Source organism: Protopterus annectens, chromosome 4.part0 (genome assembly GCF_019279795.1).
Source record: "Protopterus annectens isolate FY-2018-M chromosome 4.part0, PAN1.0, whole genome shotgun sequence".
Lineage (NCBI taxonomy): Eukaryota > Metazoa > Chordata > Ceratodontiformes > Protopteridae > Protopterus > Protopterus annectens.
This window is the reverse complement of record NC_056733.1, coordinates 842793036-842813515: the sequence shown is the minus strand read 5'-3', so window position 1 is coordinate 842813515 and position 20480 is coordinate 842793036. Positions and strand designations below refer to the sequence as shown.

The 20480-nt window shown below is 37.6% G+C and overlaps 1 protein-coding gene across 1 annotated transcript in view; it reads right to left on the bottom strand.

The window, feature by feature from the left end:
• Positions 1-20480, bottom strand: part of CFAP52 (cilia and flagella associated protein 52) — a 788965-nt gene that overhangs the window by 743670 nt on the left and 24815 nt on the right. Inside the window, exon 2 of the mRNA XM_044068790.1 lies at positions 4025-4224. Within this exon, the coding sequence (XP_043924725.1) occupies positions 4025-4224 (200 nt within the window). The remainder of the gene's footprint in view (positions 1-4024; positions 4225-20480) is intronic.

Here is a 20480-nt window from a genome sequence, read left to right as displayed (position 1 = left end):
AATAAAAGGACAGGATTACAGTATTTTCAGAAGCTCATTACGTTTTATTGGAGACCAGTGTCTTATAGCAGTGTCTGTGTGTTAGTACACTTGTAGTTGGGTGGCTTTAATGGTATATGGTAAATAAGCATTGCTACCTTACTTAAAAGCCAAGCCCTGCAACAACTAGGTAAGCTCCACACTGAAGTCAAAACACAATAGCTCTGGTGGGTAAATGTACTCTGTAGTAATCAAAAAAGGCAAATATTTGAAATGGCTACAGCTTATGTACAAACACAATAGGTAGTGATGAAACAATGCTCTGCTAAAAATGCTTTAATGCTCCACATTGCTGAGCTGCAGATCAGTTATCACTGGCTACCAGTATTTCACCCACTTCAGATCAAGCACGGTGCTGTTCAGTGCAACCTTCCCAGAACTAATTCAAGTCTGACCAGAATTATTTGGTGTGTGTGTGTGTGTGTGTGTGTGTATAGGAGGGAGGTAGCATACCCCTCAGCTGTCCAGGTTTTTTGCAGAATGTCCAGATTTTTGCCCCATATTCCTCCTAAAAAGGATTGAAGTGGCTAAATAATGAGACGTTTCAGTTTTAGATGTCCTGTTACTCTTGCAATTTTCTAAGTTTATGAGAGCCATATTTATAATCTGTCCCTATTTATTTTAGGCTTTGTCCAGATTTCTTGCACTAAGGTTGAGGCCTTGAGGGTTGTGTGGTATGTTTGTGAGAGAGAAAGCGAAATGCCCAAGTTAGAGTTAGCAGGTGGAATTAAGTAAATTTTCAAGGAACTAAGTTTTAAGGGAAGCGAAGTTTACTGCTGCTCATGCAAAGTCTATTTATAATGTGCAACTGTTTTGTTTAGCAAATGGTATCTCTATTGTGGTATAAAGTTTTAAAGCTATGTTAGTAGCACCACAAGTAGAATACTTGCATCTTAATGGAGAGGATTGAGGTTCTATTCCTACAGCATGTACATCTGTATGCTGCAGTCCTGAGGATGTCCTCCTTTGGATGAGATGCCTAATAACTATGAACCTGTTTTCAGCTTCCCATCCATTTTCTATTGCAATATACCAGCTTACCATTTTTTAATTTAACATAGGCAATTTATTCTTCGACGGAAGCAGGCACTGAATTTGTAGATGAAACACTGAAATATACAGTTTTCTAGCAACAACATCTTTAGTTTCAGATATCTTTAATGTGGAATTATTCAGATTACTTTTACTTCGGCAGAGACAAACAAGTGTTGCTGTATAATACAAGGGATATAATTCAATTATATATTACATATTATAATTAATACAATCAGGTAAATCAAATCTTTTGCATGGTCTTAACAGTGTGCAAAGAGCCTATTGCTTGAAAACAGTTCAAAGGTAAATAACCTGCCACTGGCCAGATGCATTTTCTTTGAATGTGGGTTTCAATGCTGTTTCATTGAATGTGAGTTTCAAAAGTAGAGAAGCTTTAATGCCAAGTCTGTTTTCATTGTAAGACTATTGCTTTGTTTAGGTTTAGTAAATGTCTCAGTGTTTGGGCTATAATGTTTGAAATAAAAGTTGTAAATTAAATCCAACTGCTTGTAATCATTGTACAACTAAAGCATAAAACAGTATGCACACAGATATTTGAACAGTGTCCATGGCAAATGGGGAGAAATAGCCAAGTAATGGGACACTGGAATGGCTGTGTGGGCGGGGCTTGGGGTGGGTGGATGTGGGCGGGGCTGTGTTGGCAGGGGGCGGGGAAAACTATGTGGGTGGGGCTCTGGGTTTGCACCCCCCTGCAAAAAATCCTGCGGGCTCCCTTGAGTGGAATACAACTATGTTGACAGTCGCCTTTCCAATGTTACCTACCTGGAATTGTTTGAAGCTCCACTCACACTACCTACAATATCACAAGCCAAATACAAACTTTTTCCATCCAACTACATCCTACCATGCAATACACTTCAGTATGGGGGCATTCCCCTTAACCCTGGTCCAAAAAGCAACTTAACTTACTCATATTCCAAACCACACAGAAAATAATCCTCTAAAACTTCTTAATATCAATCTAAGTATGAATAATAAGCTCACAGATTGACATACATGGATTTTTGTCCATTCCCCAGATACCTACTTCTTAACAGAAACTTGGCTAAAGGCAGAAAACAAAGACAATGAAATACTTCTTTCTGGCTACAGTATACTATATGCTGATTGGAAAGGTAAAAAAGGACATGGGGTAGCCATATTTTACCCTAATATATTTCAATTTAATCCCAATACACCATTTCCTGTTTCATTAATGCTGAACTAATTATATCCTTCCTCAAACGTAAGAACCATAAAAGTACCTGCTTCATTACTCTATACATCTCCAAAGGGGATAATACCCCTGCAGTCAAAGATATACTCTCCTGGATGATTAGTAACATCTCTCAGGAATTAATTATTTTAAGTGAGTTTAACACAGGCTGGGACTCAGTCACCACAAATAAATCTGAAAACTCAATACACTTTTATGGATTTACCCAACTCATCACTATCCCCACCAGGTATAATAAATCACACAATAACTCATCAATAATATAGTAAATTCTAGAATCTTATCCTAGTAAAATTACATCCAGTAGCACTCTGTCAAACATACTTCATGACCGTCTACCAAGTTATGCCTATTCCAAAACTCTACCACTATAACATAGTTCCTAACATAACAGAATTTGATAAATAAGCATTTTCATCTGCCCTAAAATCATGTACATCAGCATATTAGAATACCTACCATTAAACAATTCAGGACCATTTAATCAGATTTTTTCTCAATATGCTCATCAAAATGACCCCTATGAGAAAAAAAAGAAGAGAATAGAAGAAAATCCTGTCCTATGGCTAAAGCAATCAACTAAAGAATTAATCTATACACAAGATAATGCCTGGCTAAAAGAGAGAACACAGCAGAGCTACTATATATTCATGTAACTCTATAACCTCAAGTAAAGTCATACAGACAAAAAATATTGATTTGCACTGCAAATCTCTAACCTTAACCTAACAACACTAAAGCTTTTTCATTCTCCATGACTAAGTTCCTATCATTCAAGCAGAATCAAATAGCTAACTTCTACCCCATACCTTTCAGCAGAAGCTATCACCATCAATTTCGACACTCACTTCATCCAAAAAGTTGCCAAACTCATTAAAACCAATGGCAAGACTATCACAGCTATCTGCACATTGACATCCACAATAATTCTTTCACTCTAAACCAGTCCCCACAAAAACAATCAAAAAAATTTCAATTCAAATTAAAGCCTACCAGCCTAGCTATAGATAGCTTCTCATCCAAGTACCTGAAACATCATTGCAAATGCAGTGGCCTATTCAGTATCCATATTAATGAACAGATCAATTCAAGAAATCTATCTGGAAAAAATCTTACATCCTGCCTTAATCCAGAGGAGGACACTCTGGAAAACTGTCAGACTACAGGCTAGTTGTTATCCTTCCCCCCTCTTAAAAATCTTAGAAAAGTACATCTACACTTAACTGCTCCTGCATATCTTGGCTGACTCCCACTTAAGGATGCTCATCTATATGCTTACACATGCATATCCATGTTTGTAGCTGTATCACTGTAAGTGCTCACATATGATATTGTCCATTTCAACATTGTATTGGGATTGTACCAAAGTGATTTCACCACGTGACCGTATTCTTCTATTCAGCTTGCTTTTATGTAATGTAAACCAGTTCAGACAGGTTGTAGCATATATATGATTACAAACAGGATAAAGCGGGTACTGAAGAATGAATTAAGTTAATAATAATAATTCACAAATGTGTTATTTATATGGTAAACCTTATAACTAAAAACATAGCAAAACTAATAAATTGCCATCAGCACCACAGCAGGACATCATACTGATTATTCACATACTATGTTCCCAACAAAACATAATTTATTTTCCACTAGCATTTAATACAATAGTATCAATTCAGTTCAGTGTTTTTAAAAGCTTTTATGTTGATTACTTACTCTGAAACCAAGATAGATAACCTGTCCTGAAGCAACATACTGGCCACTTTTGGACACAGCCACACAGGAGACATTGTTAGTATGTCCATGCAGAAAGTATTGCATCCTACTGCTGATGTTCTGTATGATCACTGTACACCCAAGTGGATAGATGAGAGCTTCTCTATCAGGATGGACAATCAGACCTGATGGAACTTGTCCTGCATGAAAAAAAAAAAAAAAACAAGAGAGTCCCAGATTTTTGAATTTCTGGCTTCCTAAAACATTTTTGTACTTATGAACCTGGCAAACAAATATATTTTAAATTCTGGAAACATTTCCAAATCCATGCTTAAACTGAAATAATTTTTGGAAGTTAATCATGTGACTGCATACTGTTGCTGTCACAGAACAGGGACATTTTGAATATTTCAATTTGCTAGCTATATTATCATGATTACCATATCAAAATGTCATCAATGAAGGCAAAATGCTGACCATTCTCAACCAGCATAATATAACCAGTGCATTCCAATTGCTTTAGCATACTTTGAGCTAGTGACAAGAAAGGAAATGACCTTTATTACTTGCCAATAAACAGACCTGTTATTAAGTATGATATCACTATCTGTAGGCATTAGGAAGCAAAGAATCAACTGCACGGGATGAAAAATACATGGTTAATCTTGCTGAATTTTAAAGTTTCTTTAAGTCATTATGCAAAATGTAGATGAAAGTGTTCTGTAACTTTAAAGATGACTGATGGAGTTTGTAGTAATCCACTAATGCCTGATATGGAACATGATAAAAACACCACATTTTATGAGACAGGAATACTTTCCTGTTATTACATGTGCCGTTTGGGAGAGCATTTTACAAATATCTTAACACAATGAAGGAACAGTGTTATTGCATAAAATGCTGCTTGTACCTCATGTATTTATTTCCTTGTTAATTGGATATGTAAGTTGGTCCAAATACCTTTTTCAGATATGACCAGATCCTAGAGGTACAGTAAATAATATAACCTAACTTAATCCACTTCAGTACAACTGCTTGCTGATAAGTGTAACTAATTCCTCTATTATTTGTAATAATCTTCTAATGATCTGATACAAGTAATGTATATATCAAAAAACTTTTCAAAACTATAGTTTCACATAAATAAAAGTACTGCAGGCAACACACTGTATAAGAGAGGGTTCCAGGTTTGGATAACAAAGAGATAGTGTGACATTAAATAAAGTTTGTACTCATTCACTAACTGTTTAATACTTAGTGTTGAAATATATTTCATAAAAGGATTAATGAGTGCTTGGGTGTCAGTAATCCATAAATTAAAGTCTGAAGCTGAGACTAGAAAGAGAAAGATGGCAGATGCAGGGATATGCAGTCATATGGCATTTTTTCATAGACAGCAGTACTCTATATTTCTAAAAGTTTAGAAGAATCTAGAAGTTATATCACTGCTTTTGGAGAGTACTTGCGTCCTAGACAAAATTACAAAATATTACTGAAAATAAGTATTCAGTTCTAGAAAGTAAAAAGATGGTTCCAAGAATCATTCTAGAGTAAGAAAATTAATGGTCATGCTTTAGTCCTTTATTTTTATCATCATATATACATTGTTTTTGACATGGCATTTAAAAGATAAAATATGGAGTTTGGCTATAAACCCAATTTTTTTCTCATCTATCTCATTTTGAATTGTAAACCCAGATTGTTTCTCATCTACCTCATTTTGAATCCTGTCTTCCTTTACAGAAATCTTACTAGACAAGGGTAATAATGCTGAAGACATTCACAAAAAGGTAATAAGAATAACATGATTTTTGGAAACTGGAGTGATACCTGCTTCTCCTCTGGCTATTTACTGAAAATTGTCTGTCTCAGATTGTAGTCTTTCTAACAGTAGACTATAATCCATTTACTTCAATCTTGTCATTCTCATTTTACATCTGATCTTATTTAACATGAAATTATGCTCTATTTGTTTACCTACCAGCTGTACAAGTCTCTTGTCATGCTCTTTTTGTGTCTGACCTCACAATAATAGATCTACAGTTATGAATGCAACACTTTCCAAGCCATTACTTACTTGTACATCAACTTTTTGGAATGCATATAGTGTTGATGAACTACCAAAGAGAAGTCTAAAGAACATGTATCTTTACAATCACATATCAAATATACACGGTTTGGAGATTTCTTCATTTAACATTATCTATTAAAATTCTTGGTTTGCAACTAGTATTGAAAAGATCTTATCATTTGGCATTGCTGAAACTACTTCTTCAAATATATGCAAGTGGGAGTGCTCTATGTATATGACTTTATTCATATCTTGCTGATCTATACAAATGCAATTTTTTGTCTTGCCTGATAACAACAACCATACTATTCGTCCATTTTATTGGCTTTAATGGCTTCTTAATAAAAGGTTTCCATATACCCTTATTTCTGTTCAGTTTTACTTCTGCCAGCTACTTGTGCTTTCCTTGAAGCACATACTTTAGAACAGGGTCCACTATCTGATGGTTCATGTTATAAACTGCAGTGGTTAAAATGGATGACAGATCCAGATAAACTCAATTATGTACATCAAGGTGATTCCATTGTTCAACATGTCTGTGGTGGTGGTAATACTGTAGCTACCTCCATAACCATTAAGATTATTATGCTAATGAACATCCTGCTGAAACAAAGGAACAAAGGCACATTTTGCAGCATTTTGACAGTGTCTTGAGCACTGATAAAAAATAATATTAAATAACACAATCACACGACAGTACATATTTTGTATGGATGTTCTCCAATACTGTTAGAATAGTGCATATTGTACATGCATAAACCACCATTACTGTTAGCATGATACATTAATTTTATGATGTGATGCTCTTTCTTGGTTTTCAGAAAAAGGGTGGAGGGTCACTAAATAGTTCCTAGTAGTGACATACATCCATGCAGGCATTTTCTATATGCGTACATGTGTACAAACAGGAAAAGTATGTTGGACACTCAACATGATGATATGAATACCCCCCCCCCCGGTTCATCCCCAGGACCCAGGTGTGGTATCATTACATTATTACGTAGTAGTGCTCCCAAACATAACTATTTACACAGATACATGCCACATGATGTTGCTGCTGACAAGTTTATTAATCTATCCTCAGGCATTATCAGGCATCTGTGTTGATGTGCCTAAGCACTACATAGCTGCTGATGCACAGTGAGCACATCTTATGGCTGTTTGCTCTCTCTCTCTCTCTCTCTCTCTCTCTCTCTCTCTCTCTCAAAGACATTACCATCAGCAATACTGTCACTTTTTGGCCCTTTACTGATTGTGGGTTGTAGAAGTGATGAACTAGTTCTCCACTGCACACTATCTTGCTTGCAGCATATAGGTTCATAGGTTCATAGGTTGGTACTAGGCTATCAGCCCTAGGGCCTATACAAGCCTAGCCATAACAATTCCCTGGCTATTTCTTCCCACATTATTTACTTTCCTGGACCCCTGTCTAGCAGGGCAACTGACGTGATCCCTGGGGTGAATTTCCTTTCTCCCATCCAATCGTCAAGGTTCCTCTTGAAGAGGTCCAAAGAGGCACTCTGCTTGACATGTATGGGCAATCTATTCCAGAGTCTGGGGAGTCTCTGGGTCAGGAACCTATCCCTCCAGCATGTTTTGTTTATTGTGATGACAAGGTTTAGATCCCTGGAGCGTGTAGCTCTGAGGGATGGGGATTTATTTAAGTGTAGCATGTCCAACAGCTCTGGGTTTGACATGGCCTTGTATGTTAAGCAGAGATCGCCTCTGAGTAGACGATATGCGACAGAGTATAGCTGGAGTTTTTAAGGCGGTCAGCGTAGGGCATCTGCTTTAGGCCTGTGATTCTTTTAGTGAGGTATTTCTGAGGCCTTTCCAGTTGTTGCAGATGTCTTGAGAGGTACATACCAAATGGGGCGTTATATTCTATAATGGGTCTAATGAGGGATGAGTACAGTGGGACAATGACCTCCTTTTTTCTGGATGAAAAGCCCTTCGTGATGAGGTGTGCCACATAGAAGGATTTCCTGACTGTTGTGGTGATGTGGTTATCGAAGGTGAGACCAATGTCCACCTGTGTCCCTAAGTCTCTTATCACACTTTCTGTGTTTAGTGTACTGCCACCTATATGGTAATTCATGGATACATGCTTTTTCCCAAAGGGGATAACAATACATTTCTTGGCATTGAGCTTGAGCCCATGGCTCTGGCACCAAGCATCTGTTTCTGTAAGGCCCTTTTGTAGAGTATCCACATCATTTGGGGATTCAATAATGGCTCCCAGTTTGCAGTCATCTGCAAACTTTGTTAGCCAGAGTCCCTTAGTGTTGACCTGTACTTCAGAGAAGTAGATGCCAAACAAGAGCGGCCCCAGGACTGAACCCTGAGGTACTCCACTTGTCACATATGAAGTACTGTTTGAGTTAAAATACTCATATATTCATACAACTTCTGCTTTTAGTGACATATCATGATCAGTGCTGTGCCTAGAGTCTCATGTCAGTAATTTAGTGGAGTCATGAATATGATAGTGCATTCATATGTTCCAACAAGTCTCTCTTAGCCTGTTCTATAGTGTTCCCCAGGAGTCTACTAAGACTAACATGGTGCACACAGTGATGTTGCTTCTAGGCTGGTTACTAAATTATGGTTGCAACCCCTTGCAATAAGCAGTAGTGGACAAACAAGCTATGTATACAGAACATGCCATCAAAAAAATTAAGGGCCATTTTGGGGACTCTTGGAGAATTCCACTGGAATTTCCAAGGTCCCTGTTTTACAGGGGACAACCGGCATTAGTTGTTTGGATAAGAAACTAGCAAAAATAATGGATGTCTCCCAAATATGCATGCTTCATAGTTTCATAGTTTCCAAGACCAATGTTCAGGCTATGTAGGAACTCTGACTAATTACATGTAAAATTATAACTTCTATTTCTAACTGCTTCATCTAATTTAATTGAAAAAGTCTGAGATCCCTAGCCATTCCCACTTCCAGTATGATTTTTTTCTAGTATAAAGGAAAGTATTGACTAGGAAACATATCTATACCTTTGATACTGAATTTATTGAGGTGAAAAACTTTGCTTTCCCATGTTTATATGTTTTATAACTATTATATATTTGCAGTTCTAACATAACTGTATACATTTTGTCATTAAAGATCAGTAAATCATGTGAGGATATCAGATATCATTATCTGTGCTAGCATTTCTGGCTGCAGTTTTATAAATACTTGTAATAATTATAAATTACCCTGTGTTATATATGCCAGCATGACTAGCTATAGTTTTGTAAATAAGTTTATGTTTTTTAATTATTGTGGTGCTGCGGTAGCGTTGTCACCTCACAGTAAGACGCTGACTGGTTCGACTCTCAGCTACAGCGTCTTCTGCGTGGAGACATGCATGAATGGGTGTACCTTCGTTGAAGGTTATGTGTTAGGGCTGGCAACTCAACACGTAAAAATCAACTGCCAATCATTAGCGGACAGGAGTTCTGCTGTGGCGACCCCTAACTGGGAAAAGACAAAAGACACAACAACAACAGCAACAACTTTAGTTTATTTAAAATGTTACGATCAAACAGTGTTTTTTCTGGCTGACCAAATGTACATGTTCTTTAAAAAGAATTCTGAATGCAGGTTGTGTCAGTCAGCTGACCTGGAGGTGATGTCATTGTGTACTAGAGCTGAAAGGAATGGAATCTCCACAGCAGTTGTTTTTATTTTTCAAAAGTCTGAAATGAGACAGTAGAATTCTCATAACAGCTTTCTGTGACTTTTAAAAAGCTGAGTGTAGAATTGCAGTTGAGTTTAGCTGAGTTGCAGCAGTTGTTGTAGTAGACAGTGATTGTTTTCCAGATCAGTATTTATCACTCAAGAGTTTTTCAGAGCTGTTCAGCAGAAATAATAGGATTTGTTATTCCAGATGCTGAGGACTGGGCAACAGCCTGAAGAGTGGACATATAGTCTTATTGTGCTTGCAGAAGTAAGAGTATCATCCTGTCTTGCTGACTTAGTTTAGACAGGGACAGATAACCTTTAGACAGTGATCTACAGTTAGATAGAGTTTTTCTTCAGTCAGTGTGAAACATATCTTACAATGTTATTTTCATAATTTTCTGTGTGTGAAACTTTGTAGTTTATTGAAATCAGTTATTCAGTGTACATATGTTTTAAATAATTTTTATTTATTAAATATTTCACTACCTTCTATTGTGGCTGGTTATTTTGAAAGTACTTTTGGTAACCTGAGAGAGTTTATGCTTAATGTGATAACACCAAGGCCACTCCAAAAAGCTTGGCTTGCATGCTACTTTACATATCAAGATTTATTTTACCCAATGTAATTGAACACCCCTTTTGAAAGGTATCATAGTGTTTTCACTGGTGGCTGCATTACCATGTAATTTGGGAAAGAGGTTATAGCAGGTAAATCTGTGCCAGTCTTTCCCAGGAGTGTTTGTATGTGTGATCATTAAATATTTAAGAGTGAGTTTGTCAAATACCTAAAACTGGGACACAGTGTTATGCAGTGGGTAACGTGAAGGCTCATTTGGGGATCTGGAGTGAAGCAAATAGTTCAATCCTAGGTTTGAAGCCTGTTCCCAGTGTACCCTTAGGGGAAATTGAGTGTTCTATCCCTACTTTCAGTGATGCTCCCTTACCAAAGACAGTGGTAAGGACTGAGGCTCCTTACCTACTGCCCCAGGTTTAAGTAGGGGGTCATCAAAAACCATACAAAATTTACCATAATAATAATAACTGGTAACTAATAATGAAATGCCTAAAATGTTCAGCCTTTCAGAGTATGCCATATGGTTAACTGATAGAATTGCCCTTGTCAATTTGCACTGCACAAATTCAAATGAATGTATATGAGTATACCCACAAAATGAAGGGTTATACTTTCAAATGGTCATTATTAAAGTCTTAAATAATTCTACTAAGAATTCTGAATCTCAAATAGCCATATATTTTAAATAAATATTTCACTTGCTTTAAGGTGAAGCTTATTCCTTGTGTTTGCTGCACGTTCATTAAAAGTAAACTTGTCATTTGTTAAAGTAAAGGAAAATCACTCTTCTATAAACCTGACTCCTTGAGAATGACTCATTATTCGATTCCCCAGTCTCTGCAGTAGAAGATTTTTTTGAGAGAGGGGGCTTGTATATTGTAGCAAATTATTTATCAGTAGCATTTGTTTTTGAACGTTATGTTCTTTTTCTCCTTACTAGGTTGACCTGTAATTTTAGATCCAGATATTATCAACTTTATATTCATTACCTTTGGATTGTGGCACTATTCAGAAAAACTGACTCTTCAGTAATGACACAAGTATTATTATGTTCTGGGCACTCTAAGACTTAGAAATTACTGTATATTTTTCAGGAAAATGCCTTCTGAAGCCATCAGTGAATCTGAGGCATGTTCCTGTTCCACTAATTGAACTAGCAATGTCTGACAGTAAGTGTGGACAACCAAAGTTCTGCTTCCAGTGCTAAGAGTACATGGCTTGAATCTTTCCATTTTCATTTTCCTACTAAGTGACCTTGAGCAAGTCATTTAATCAGGCAGTGCTTTCAGGCTATTGGCAATTTGAGCTAGACTCCCTAATAGTCTCCTGGAATGCATGCTTAACAACTTTGTATGAACCTATGCCCCTACCCCTTTATTCTTTTTATCAGTACTCATCACAGCCATCACAGCACTGTTTCTATGTTATACTTCTTCAATCTGTTATTAGCTATGGTGGAATAAGTGTCCAAAGAAATCCATAGCTTTTCACTGCATTTTAATATTTTCTGTAATGTTTTTTCCCAGTCATGATTGCAGTGGTGATGCATTTCATGTAAAAAACATTTCCTTCCTGCAATATATTTATTTTCAGCCCACTTCCTCACAGTTGAATATACCATATTACATTACCTATATTATCTTTTTCAAGTACTCAATTACATTGGTTTGTCATCTGTGAATGTTTCTACCCTTTGCATGGTTTCCCCAGTTTACTGCCTGCCAAGCAGTTCTGCAATTATCTCATATGAAATGATGTGCATAGCCACTTTAGCAATGCTTACTACTATTAAAATGTGCTCTGATCATCCACTAATATGTCACTCTACCCTTGACAAACTACACAGTTCTCGGACCATAACATTCGTAATGTATTTATGGCCCACTACATGGTTTCTTTCTAACACATCCTGACATGTGTTGCAAGTATTTTTTTTTACCTCCATCAGCACAAGATGAAGAAAATAAGGTTGTCCATAATTTGATAAATAATAGATGGCTGCTTATATTTTAATGCAAGTGCATTATTCTTCAAATGGAATTTCTTTATATTGTGTAACACAGCTTACTCATACTTTCTTTAAAAAAATACAATAGTACTACCACACATACATCATTTGTAGTCCAATGATTTGGTGGCCAACATAAACACAGGCAATGTCAATGAGACAACCACAACATGGCTGTCAAAAAAAGATGCTCCATTCACAATATGTGACACATATTTATGCATTTTCCCTTGTACAATGTTAAAAATGAAGAGCACCAAGTTCAAGAATGCCTGCTCATCATCATGCCTCTCAAGTGTACCTCATTACGTGGAACGTACCTCATTTGGTGTCAAAGTCCATGTTCCTCAAAGTTCCACATTGAAAGGGTCTGCACACATTCAGTGTTAGGAATTGTTTAGCTGATATCCATGGTAAATCAAAATGAATCATATTACTTCATTAAGAGAGCTTCTTTATACGTAAAACCAACACATTTTAACTGTTCTATGGCCTTCCTAGTTGAATTTCTTAGCAAGCTGTTAGTATGTGCTCCACATTTTGCCCATTTGTTCCACATTATGAGGGCTAGTGTTCCTCATTTTGGAGATGGAAGGTTGAGAGCTATGCTCATCATTTATTTTCTCCACCTACTGCACAGCCTTAGGAAGTGTGTTGATTATGCACTTTATATTATTAAGAAGCATTGCATTGTACTTTGTCAGTCCATTTTCTCCTATTGTTTTTCCCAGTGTTGCACAGGAATTTCTGCATCACCTTGACTCCTATTTGTTATACTCTTCAGCCGCATCTTGTCTGCTCTTTCTGTTGTGCTTTTAGTTTTCCCATTCAGTTCATGTGTCAATTGTTTTCCTTACACAGCATTGCTTACAATATTTACGTATGTAATGCATAAATGCCACAATCAGGGAGCCTAAGGTTAATAAATTGATTAATCACAAAATGGAATGTTTGGTTTGCTTGTGTCAGTGCTTCACTCTCTCTTTGCTTGGTAGTTTAGCTGTACTCTGCCTTATCTGTACTTGGTGCTGGATTATTTGTCTAGTATATATGGAGCTGAAAATTGTAATTGGCCTGTTTAGTGTTTTCAATAGGACATGATTTCAGACTAAAGTGGAAATAGAAATGGCACGGCCTATTCCATCCACATGAGCCTGGAGTTTCAACCCAATCACTCTCATTGTTATTTACAGTTGTTTACAGGAAAAGTCCAGCTGAGAATTAAAACCCATTTCAATGAATACCCATGGATAAAAGCTCCATGGTTACATATGGTTACATATGCAACATTATTATGACAATGTGCAAAACATTGATTAAAGCAAAAAGATTTATATGTTTATAACACAGACAACTCAACATTTGAACAGTGAATTAACTGCATTGTGCGATGCACAAACATTAAAGTAAATCTGTTATACCAAATTAACAGACAACTTTGGTGGTTTCAGTGTATAATACAGATACTTTAAAGGGTTTTCTTACATGAAAAAGTTACTTAACCATAGATGGTGAGTTGAAGTTTCATTAGTTGTGTATGTGCATGCACTCGTGCAGATACGCACAGGCATATAATTTACTTCTCTATTATACGCACTTATTAATATATTTCTATACATACATGTAAGATGTGTTACACACTTGTACTTCATATATATATATATATATATACATATATAGATACATATATATATATATATATATATATATATATATATATATACATATATAGATATAAATATAAATGTATACATATGCGTCTACTTCTAAATTTTGAAGTTTCAAAACTTCGAATTTCTTATGATCGAGACCATAAGACTGACATTTTGAAACTTTAAACCATTTAAATGGAGATTAATGTGCAGCATGAAATGGTATATTTACCATTTTCCTCACTGTAGTGCAATCTTGGAGTTGGTATATTTAATTAGCAGGGGTTGTGTGGGATGCAGGGGGGGGTGCCCCTCTGCAAAAACATAAAAAAAATATTTTTTTGTTTTTCATTTCTTTTATTTACATTTTGAAGTTTGAAAACTTCGATCTTATGCTCCCGGCCATAAAAAAATTTGAAGTTTTGAAGTGGACCCGTGCATATATATTTTGATAGATATAAAATATAGATATACATAGTTAAAGTACTTCAGATTTCTCTTTCTTCATTTTTAATGAAAGGGCACATAGCACATGTAAGCTAAAGTAAATACAGCTGTATATCATGGCTGCCATCAATTGTTACATTTCTTCGATTTGTTTGCATTTAAAACATTCTCTAGTGTCTCTTTGCTGCTTTTCTGCTTTCAAACATTTTTTAGTGTCTCACTGCTGCTTTTCTGCTGTTTAAATCATTTTCTTAGTGTTTCCTGCATAAATTAGTGTAGCTAGCAGCTTTTGCATAGTCAAGATATAAGTTTGCTGCATCTGGGTCTGTTTGTAGTGCCTGTTGTACTCTAAGCACATTTTCCGCGCCATCTTTGATTAGAAGGGGCCCTTCTGCACCCTTGTGAGAGAAATATGCTGAATGGAACCTGTTTGGTAAAGGGTGATTGGTCTAAGGCTTGGAGTAAGCATCCTCAATGGTTCTTTTAAACTCTTAAAATTTTTTTTTAAGTTTTTAGCTTCTGGTATTTAAGCCCTGTGTTTGAGCAGGTTTCTGCTTGTGCATTGCGCAGCACCGTGCACTGCCAGGCAATTGTGCACCATAGCCAGACAGATAATTTCAACAATTTTTCCCTTAGATACAGCTGTATTACATTAGTGTAATCCTCATCTTTAGTACATTTCTGGTCTAAAAAGTATTGCTAGTGAGCTGTGACCTATTAAACCATCATCAAAAAACCCCATCAGAAACACCCATCTACAGAGCACTTCCTAAATCAGTTCTGAAAGCCCATCCATTGCGATAATAGTTCTTCAAACCTAGCATTATGGACAGTTGGACTACTCCTGTTTCTCCTGCTAGCCTTGTTGACTTGGTTCTTTTGAGGCAGTGTAGCAACTGCCTCATGTACATGGACAACCATCTACTAATAACTCACTCTAGTACAGAGTTCGAGAGATTTATTTATACCAAGAATCTTAAATCCCTGCTCTCCAGCACTTGAAACAGTAACACTGTAGAGATTGTCAACTTACCCACCACTACTCATGCACATAGTGCCACTACTCATACACATAGTATGCATCCAACACATAAATCAACATACATGGAGATTCTCAAAAAATACCAAAACACCAGAGACTTCCAAAACACAAGACTGCTACAACTAACACAGTTCCCACAACACCCAAGACACAGAGGAACACCAGTGTCTCACCTACCTACCAAGCCCTTAAGGTAAGGTATAACACCCATAAATCAAATGTTCTTGTCATTGGAGACTACATAGTGAGACACAAGGATGTCCCACTCATCAGGTTACATAAGGAGAAAGTCACGGTCAGCTGCCTGTCTGGTGCCAGCATTCATCATATCACACATGCACTCAGGTCTCTCGGCAACAACTACCATTATGACTCTCTCATAGCTCATATTGGAGTGAATGACCTGAGACGTACCTCAATGGACTACATGAAGAGAGACATGATTGAGCTCTCTGAGTATGTGTCCCAGGCAGGTAAGTTCTTAGCCTTGAGGAGTGTATTACCCTCACCTCTAATGATGCCATAGTATAAACAAAAATGATTGATTCAATAATTGGCTTAGTTTTTGGTGTCATTCCAAGGGGATGCAGTTTCTGTCAGCCTGGGATGACATGGTCAACAAAACTCACTGCTTTGCCAGAGACGGTTTGCACTTGGCACCACTAGGATTTTGGCTGCTGCCAAAGGCTCTTGCCTCCCCCATAGTGCCTTTTTTAGACAAGATCTCAAAAACAAAATTGCCAATGTGAAATTTGCCATTCATAACAAAATAAGGGTAATGCTGTTAAGTGCTAGGAGCTTAAACCAAAAACTGCACAACCTGGAAGCACTCCTATCACTGGATGATGTAGATGTATGTGCAGTCACAGAAACCTGGTTCAAGGCCTTAGACAGTACACCAGCCTTGCAAGGCTACAATGCCTTCCACACCTTCAGACCACAATATGAATGTGTGAGAACCAAAGGAGGAGTAATTTCTATCTATATTAGAGATAAACTCACCACCCAACTAGTTAGACAGGACAGCTCCCTGGAGTTACTCAAGGTTCAGATTACTATGGATAAGACCTCCAGTCAAGTTATACCTAGTTATAGATCCCCCTCCATGGATCATGATGCGGGTGAGGCTTACTTGACCAAACTGGACTCAATCTAAATATTGTCAAACACTCTGGTTATGGGAGATTTTAATTATCCTGCCATCTACTGGGAAACCAACTCTAGCCCTAACTCACTAGCACAAATGTTATTTGATTTTGTTAATAACTCAAATACCCTGGAACAAATTGTTCAAACACCAACAGGAGGAACAAACATACTAGATCTGGTCCTCACTATCAAGACAAACAGATGCACCACCGCAACTGTCAGACCCTCATTAGTTAAATCTGGCCACAAATCAGTCACCTTCGAACTGGTACTAACACTAAAACTCAAAAGGGTGAAGTCAGACTGAAAAAAACTTCACCGAGCAAACTATACCTTCCTAGGGGAAGGTATAAATGCTTTCCAGGCCCCATCCCCAGCTGGAAGTGGTGTCCATGTTCTAGAGGTAATCAAAGCCAGTTCCCCAAGTATAAACAAGCCACCCTAGTGGACATCCAGCATCAACAAACTTTACAACAAACACAATATGTTGCTGTCTAAGAAAACTAAGCCAAGGCCACAACAATGGAAAAGCACTCTCCTCAGTCTCAACAGGCAAGTAAGACAACATGTCAAATATTTTATGTATAATTTTGAGAAAAATTTAGCAGTCACAGCCAAGGATAACCATAACTCCTTTTACAGCTACATTTGCAGCCTAAAAGGTAAGATCCAAGCATGTATCCAGCTAGTGACTAATGGTATCACACACACTGATTCTGCAGAGATAGCAAACCTGCTGGTGGATAGATTTGGTGAAAATATTACTCCCTTATCCACCCCAAACTTATCACAAACATTTCCCCAACTTCCCCACACCCTGCATATCTGAAGATCAGGTCATTAAAGCTGTGTCTAAGGCAAAAAACACAGCCTGTATTGAACCAGACAGCATCTCAGGCTGTCTTCTAAACAAATTAAAACATGAACTAGCATCACCATTAAGTACTCTATTCAATCAAAGCCTAACCACAGGCTATGTTTCTGCAGAATGGAGAACATCAACAGTTATACCCCTCCACAAAGGTGTCTTAGCAACAGACCTGGGAAATTATAGATCCATAAGTCTGACCTGCCTCATCTGTAAGACCATGGACCTCATAGACATAGGCGACCTCCAAACCCTGGGACTAACCCAATTTTGCTTTGTCAAGGGCAGATCCTGCCTGTTGAACCTGGTGGATTTCTTCAAAAATGTGACCAGGACCACTGAAGCGGCCAAATCTCTGCACACAGCATACCTTGACTTGGCCAAGGCCTTTCACACAATAACACACTCAGGCATCACTGATAAACTTAGCAAACTGAATGTAAACCTCTTTGTTGCAAGACGGGTTGCCAACTGGCTCACAAACCAGTTACACACTATCAAAGTGGGTGACTCCATATCAACCAGCAGACCTGTCACCAGGGGGGTGCCACAAGGTTCAGTGCTGGACACCCTACTGTTTGGTATATACTTCTCAGAAGTTCTCCCCAAAACTAAGGGGCTATGGCAGACCTTGCATCATCCTTCCCTTCAGTTAAAACAATGTCCCTTCACACTATCAAATTAACAACAATACCCTATGTACCTACAAAGTGGTAAAGGATCTGGGATCACAAGTAGGCTGTGACCTTAACTTCAACCACCATGTGTCTACTGTAGTAAGGAAGGCTTTCTATGTAGCACACTTGATTAGCAAAGGCATAGCCTCTAGAGCAAAGGAGGTTATAACCCCTCTATACTCATCACTAATTAGGCCCATAAATGACACCTTTTTTGTCATTTTGGCATGTACTAGACAAAGCACCTGAAGCAACTAGAGATACCGTAGAGGTTTCTAACAAAGATGATCAAGGGACTCCAGCACATGCCTTACACAGACTGACTAAAGTCCCTGTCACTATACTCTGTATCGTATGGACTTCTTAGAGGAAACTTATACCTGGCTTACAGAGCAATCTCCAGACCAAACCTAATGAATTTGCTGCACATCCATAAATCAAACTGGACTGGAGCTACCCATTCCAGGGAACTAAATATGACCTGCGACTTGAATAGGATGTGCTGGAGAGACAGATTTGTCTCTCAGCCACTGATGTGTCTTTGGGATAGGGTGTCAATTCATGACACAGTTGAAAGGAATCTGGATGAGTGGATGGGGCACCATACGTTTATACTGGGGATAGTGCCCACAACCCTCCTGGACATGAGCAGTCATTAATAAATACAATCCTGGGTACTAACTAGTATCTATGGTATTACATTGGGATGAAACGGCTAGGCCTGAAATGACCTCCGGATCGATAGCCTAGTAACCTCCTATGATCATATGATCCCATGTTACATTTCCGTTGATGACTAGAAAATGCTCAAGCACTCCACTTGTGTAAGGACTGATTCAAAGTCAGTAGAATATTTCTCTTCCCAAGGATCCATGCACCAGGTATGTATTCTCCACTGGAAGGTTGTCACAAGAAAGCATAAAAGAGCTTCTTATAAACAGTATCAGTGCACCTAGTTTATAGGGTTGTCACCTGCAAAGAAGTCCTGATTTGGGCAGTTCTGTAATATTGTGGTGAGGGCTTGAAAATGGTAAATGTGTTGACACTTTACAAGAATTATTAAAAATATATATTTTCTGATGTTTCTCTAAATGTCACAGACATCTGTGATACTATATTTAAGTCATCTTAACATATAAAATTGTACAAACAACCAATATTTAAAGTTTAAAATGTAGCATTTCAATACTGTGATGCTGTTTATGTAAATTTGTCAGAAGAGGTGACAACTGCTTTTGAACCACTGACTGATCTAATTGGTCTGTTTTGCTATGAAAGGTGAGGCTACATTGGAAACAGCTGTGAATCAGTGTAAGTTCTCTTTTTCTCTGCAACAAAGACAGTGGAAAACAGATTCACACCTCTCTCTGTTTTATTTATAGCAGCTGCTGTGCTCCTGACATCAGTAAGACTAATAACCCATATAAGATTGTCAGCAGTATCTAACAGGGTAAAAAAGAACTTATGTACTCACCATAACATTCCATCTGTGTTGTCCATTTTCATTCTTCCTCAACTGATGGGTTTGGATCCGATCCCTCAGATCTGACTCGGCTGTGGCTAAAGCTTGTGGCAACCAAAAACTATCAAGCAACCCCCTTACCCATGATACACCAACCCCAAGTACCTCAGATCTTGTTTACTGACTTCAGTAGAAAGGAAATATTTGCACTCAAATAGGAAGAAGACTACATCTAGAGCTCAATATAAAAGACAGTCATGTCCTGTAACTACTAATTTTTCCAGAAGTTACACAGGATGGTGGTTGGCGGGCAGGGAGTTGAGGAAGAATGAAAATGGACAACACAGATGTAATGTTATAGTAAGTACATATTTATCTGATGTTGTCAATTTTCATTCAATCCTCAGCTAATAGGACAGAGTCCCCAGCTACCTAAATTCCATGGTGGACTCAAGAAAGGATATTCCTGAGCACCACTGAACCAAATGATGCTCTACCTCTGGAGAAATGATTAATAAAAGTATGGGGAGTAGCCCAGGTTGCTGCTGTGCATATATCATCCGCAGACATTCTGGAATGAAATATTGAAGAGGTGGCTATATATCTAGTTAAATGGGTCTGTAATGGTTTTGGTAGAGTAATGTCAAATTTGTTATAAAAAATTGAAATAGAATCAGTTACAGCTAATTTTGCAAATTTTAACTTTTGCAAAAGGCTTTCCCAATTTTACTTCTGAGAATGAAACAAACAATTGGTCAGTTTTTCTGATGTTTTTTGTTCTATGTAGGTAAAAATGTAATTGTCTGTGGACATCCAATAAAAGCA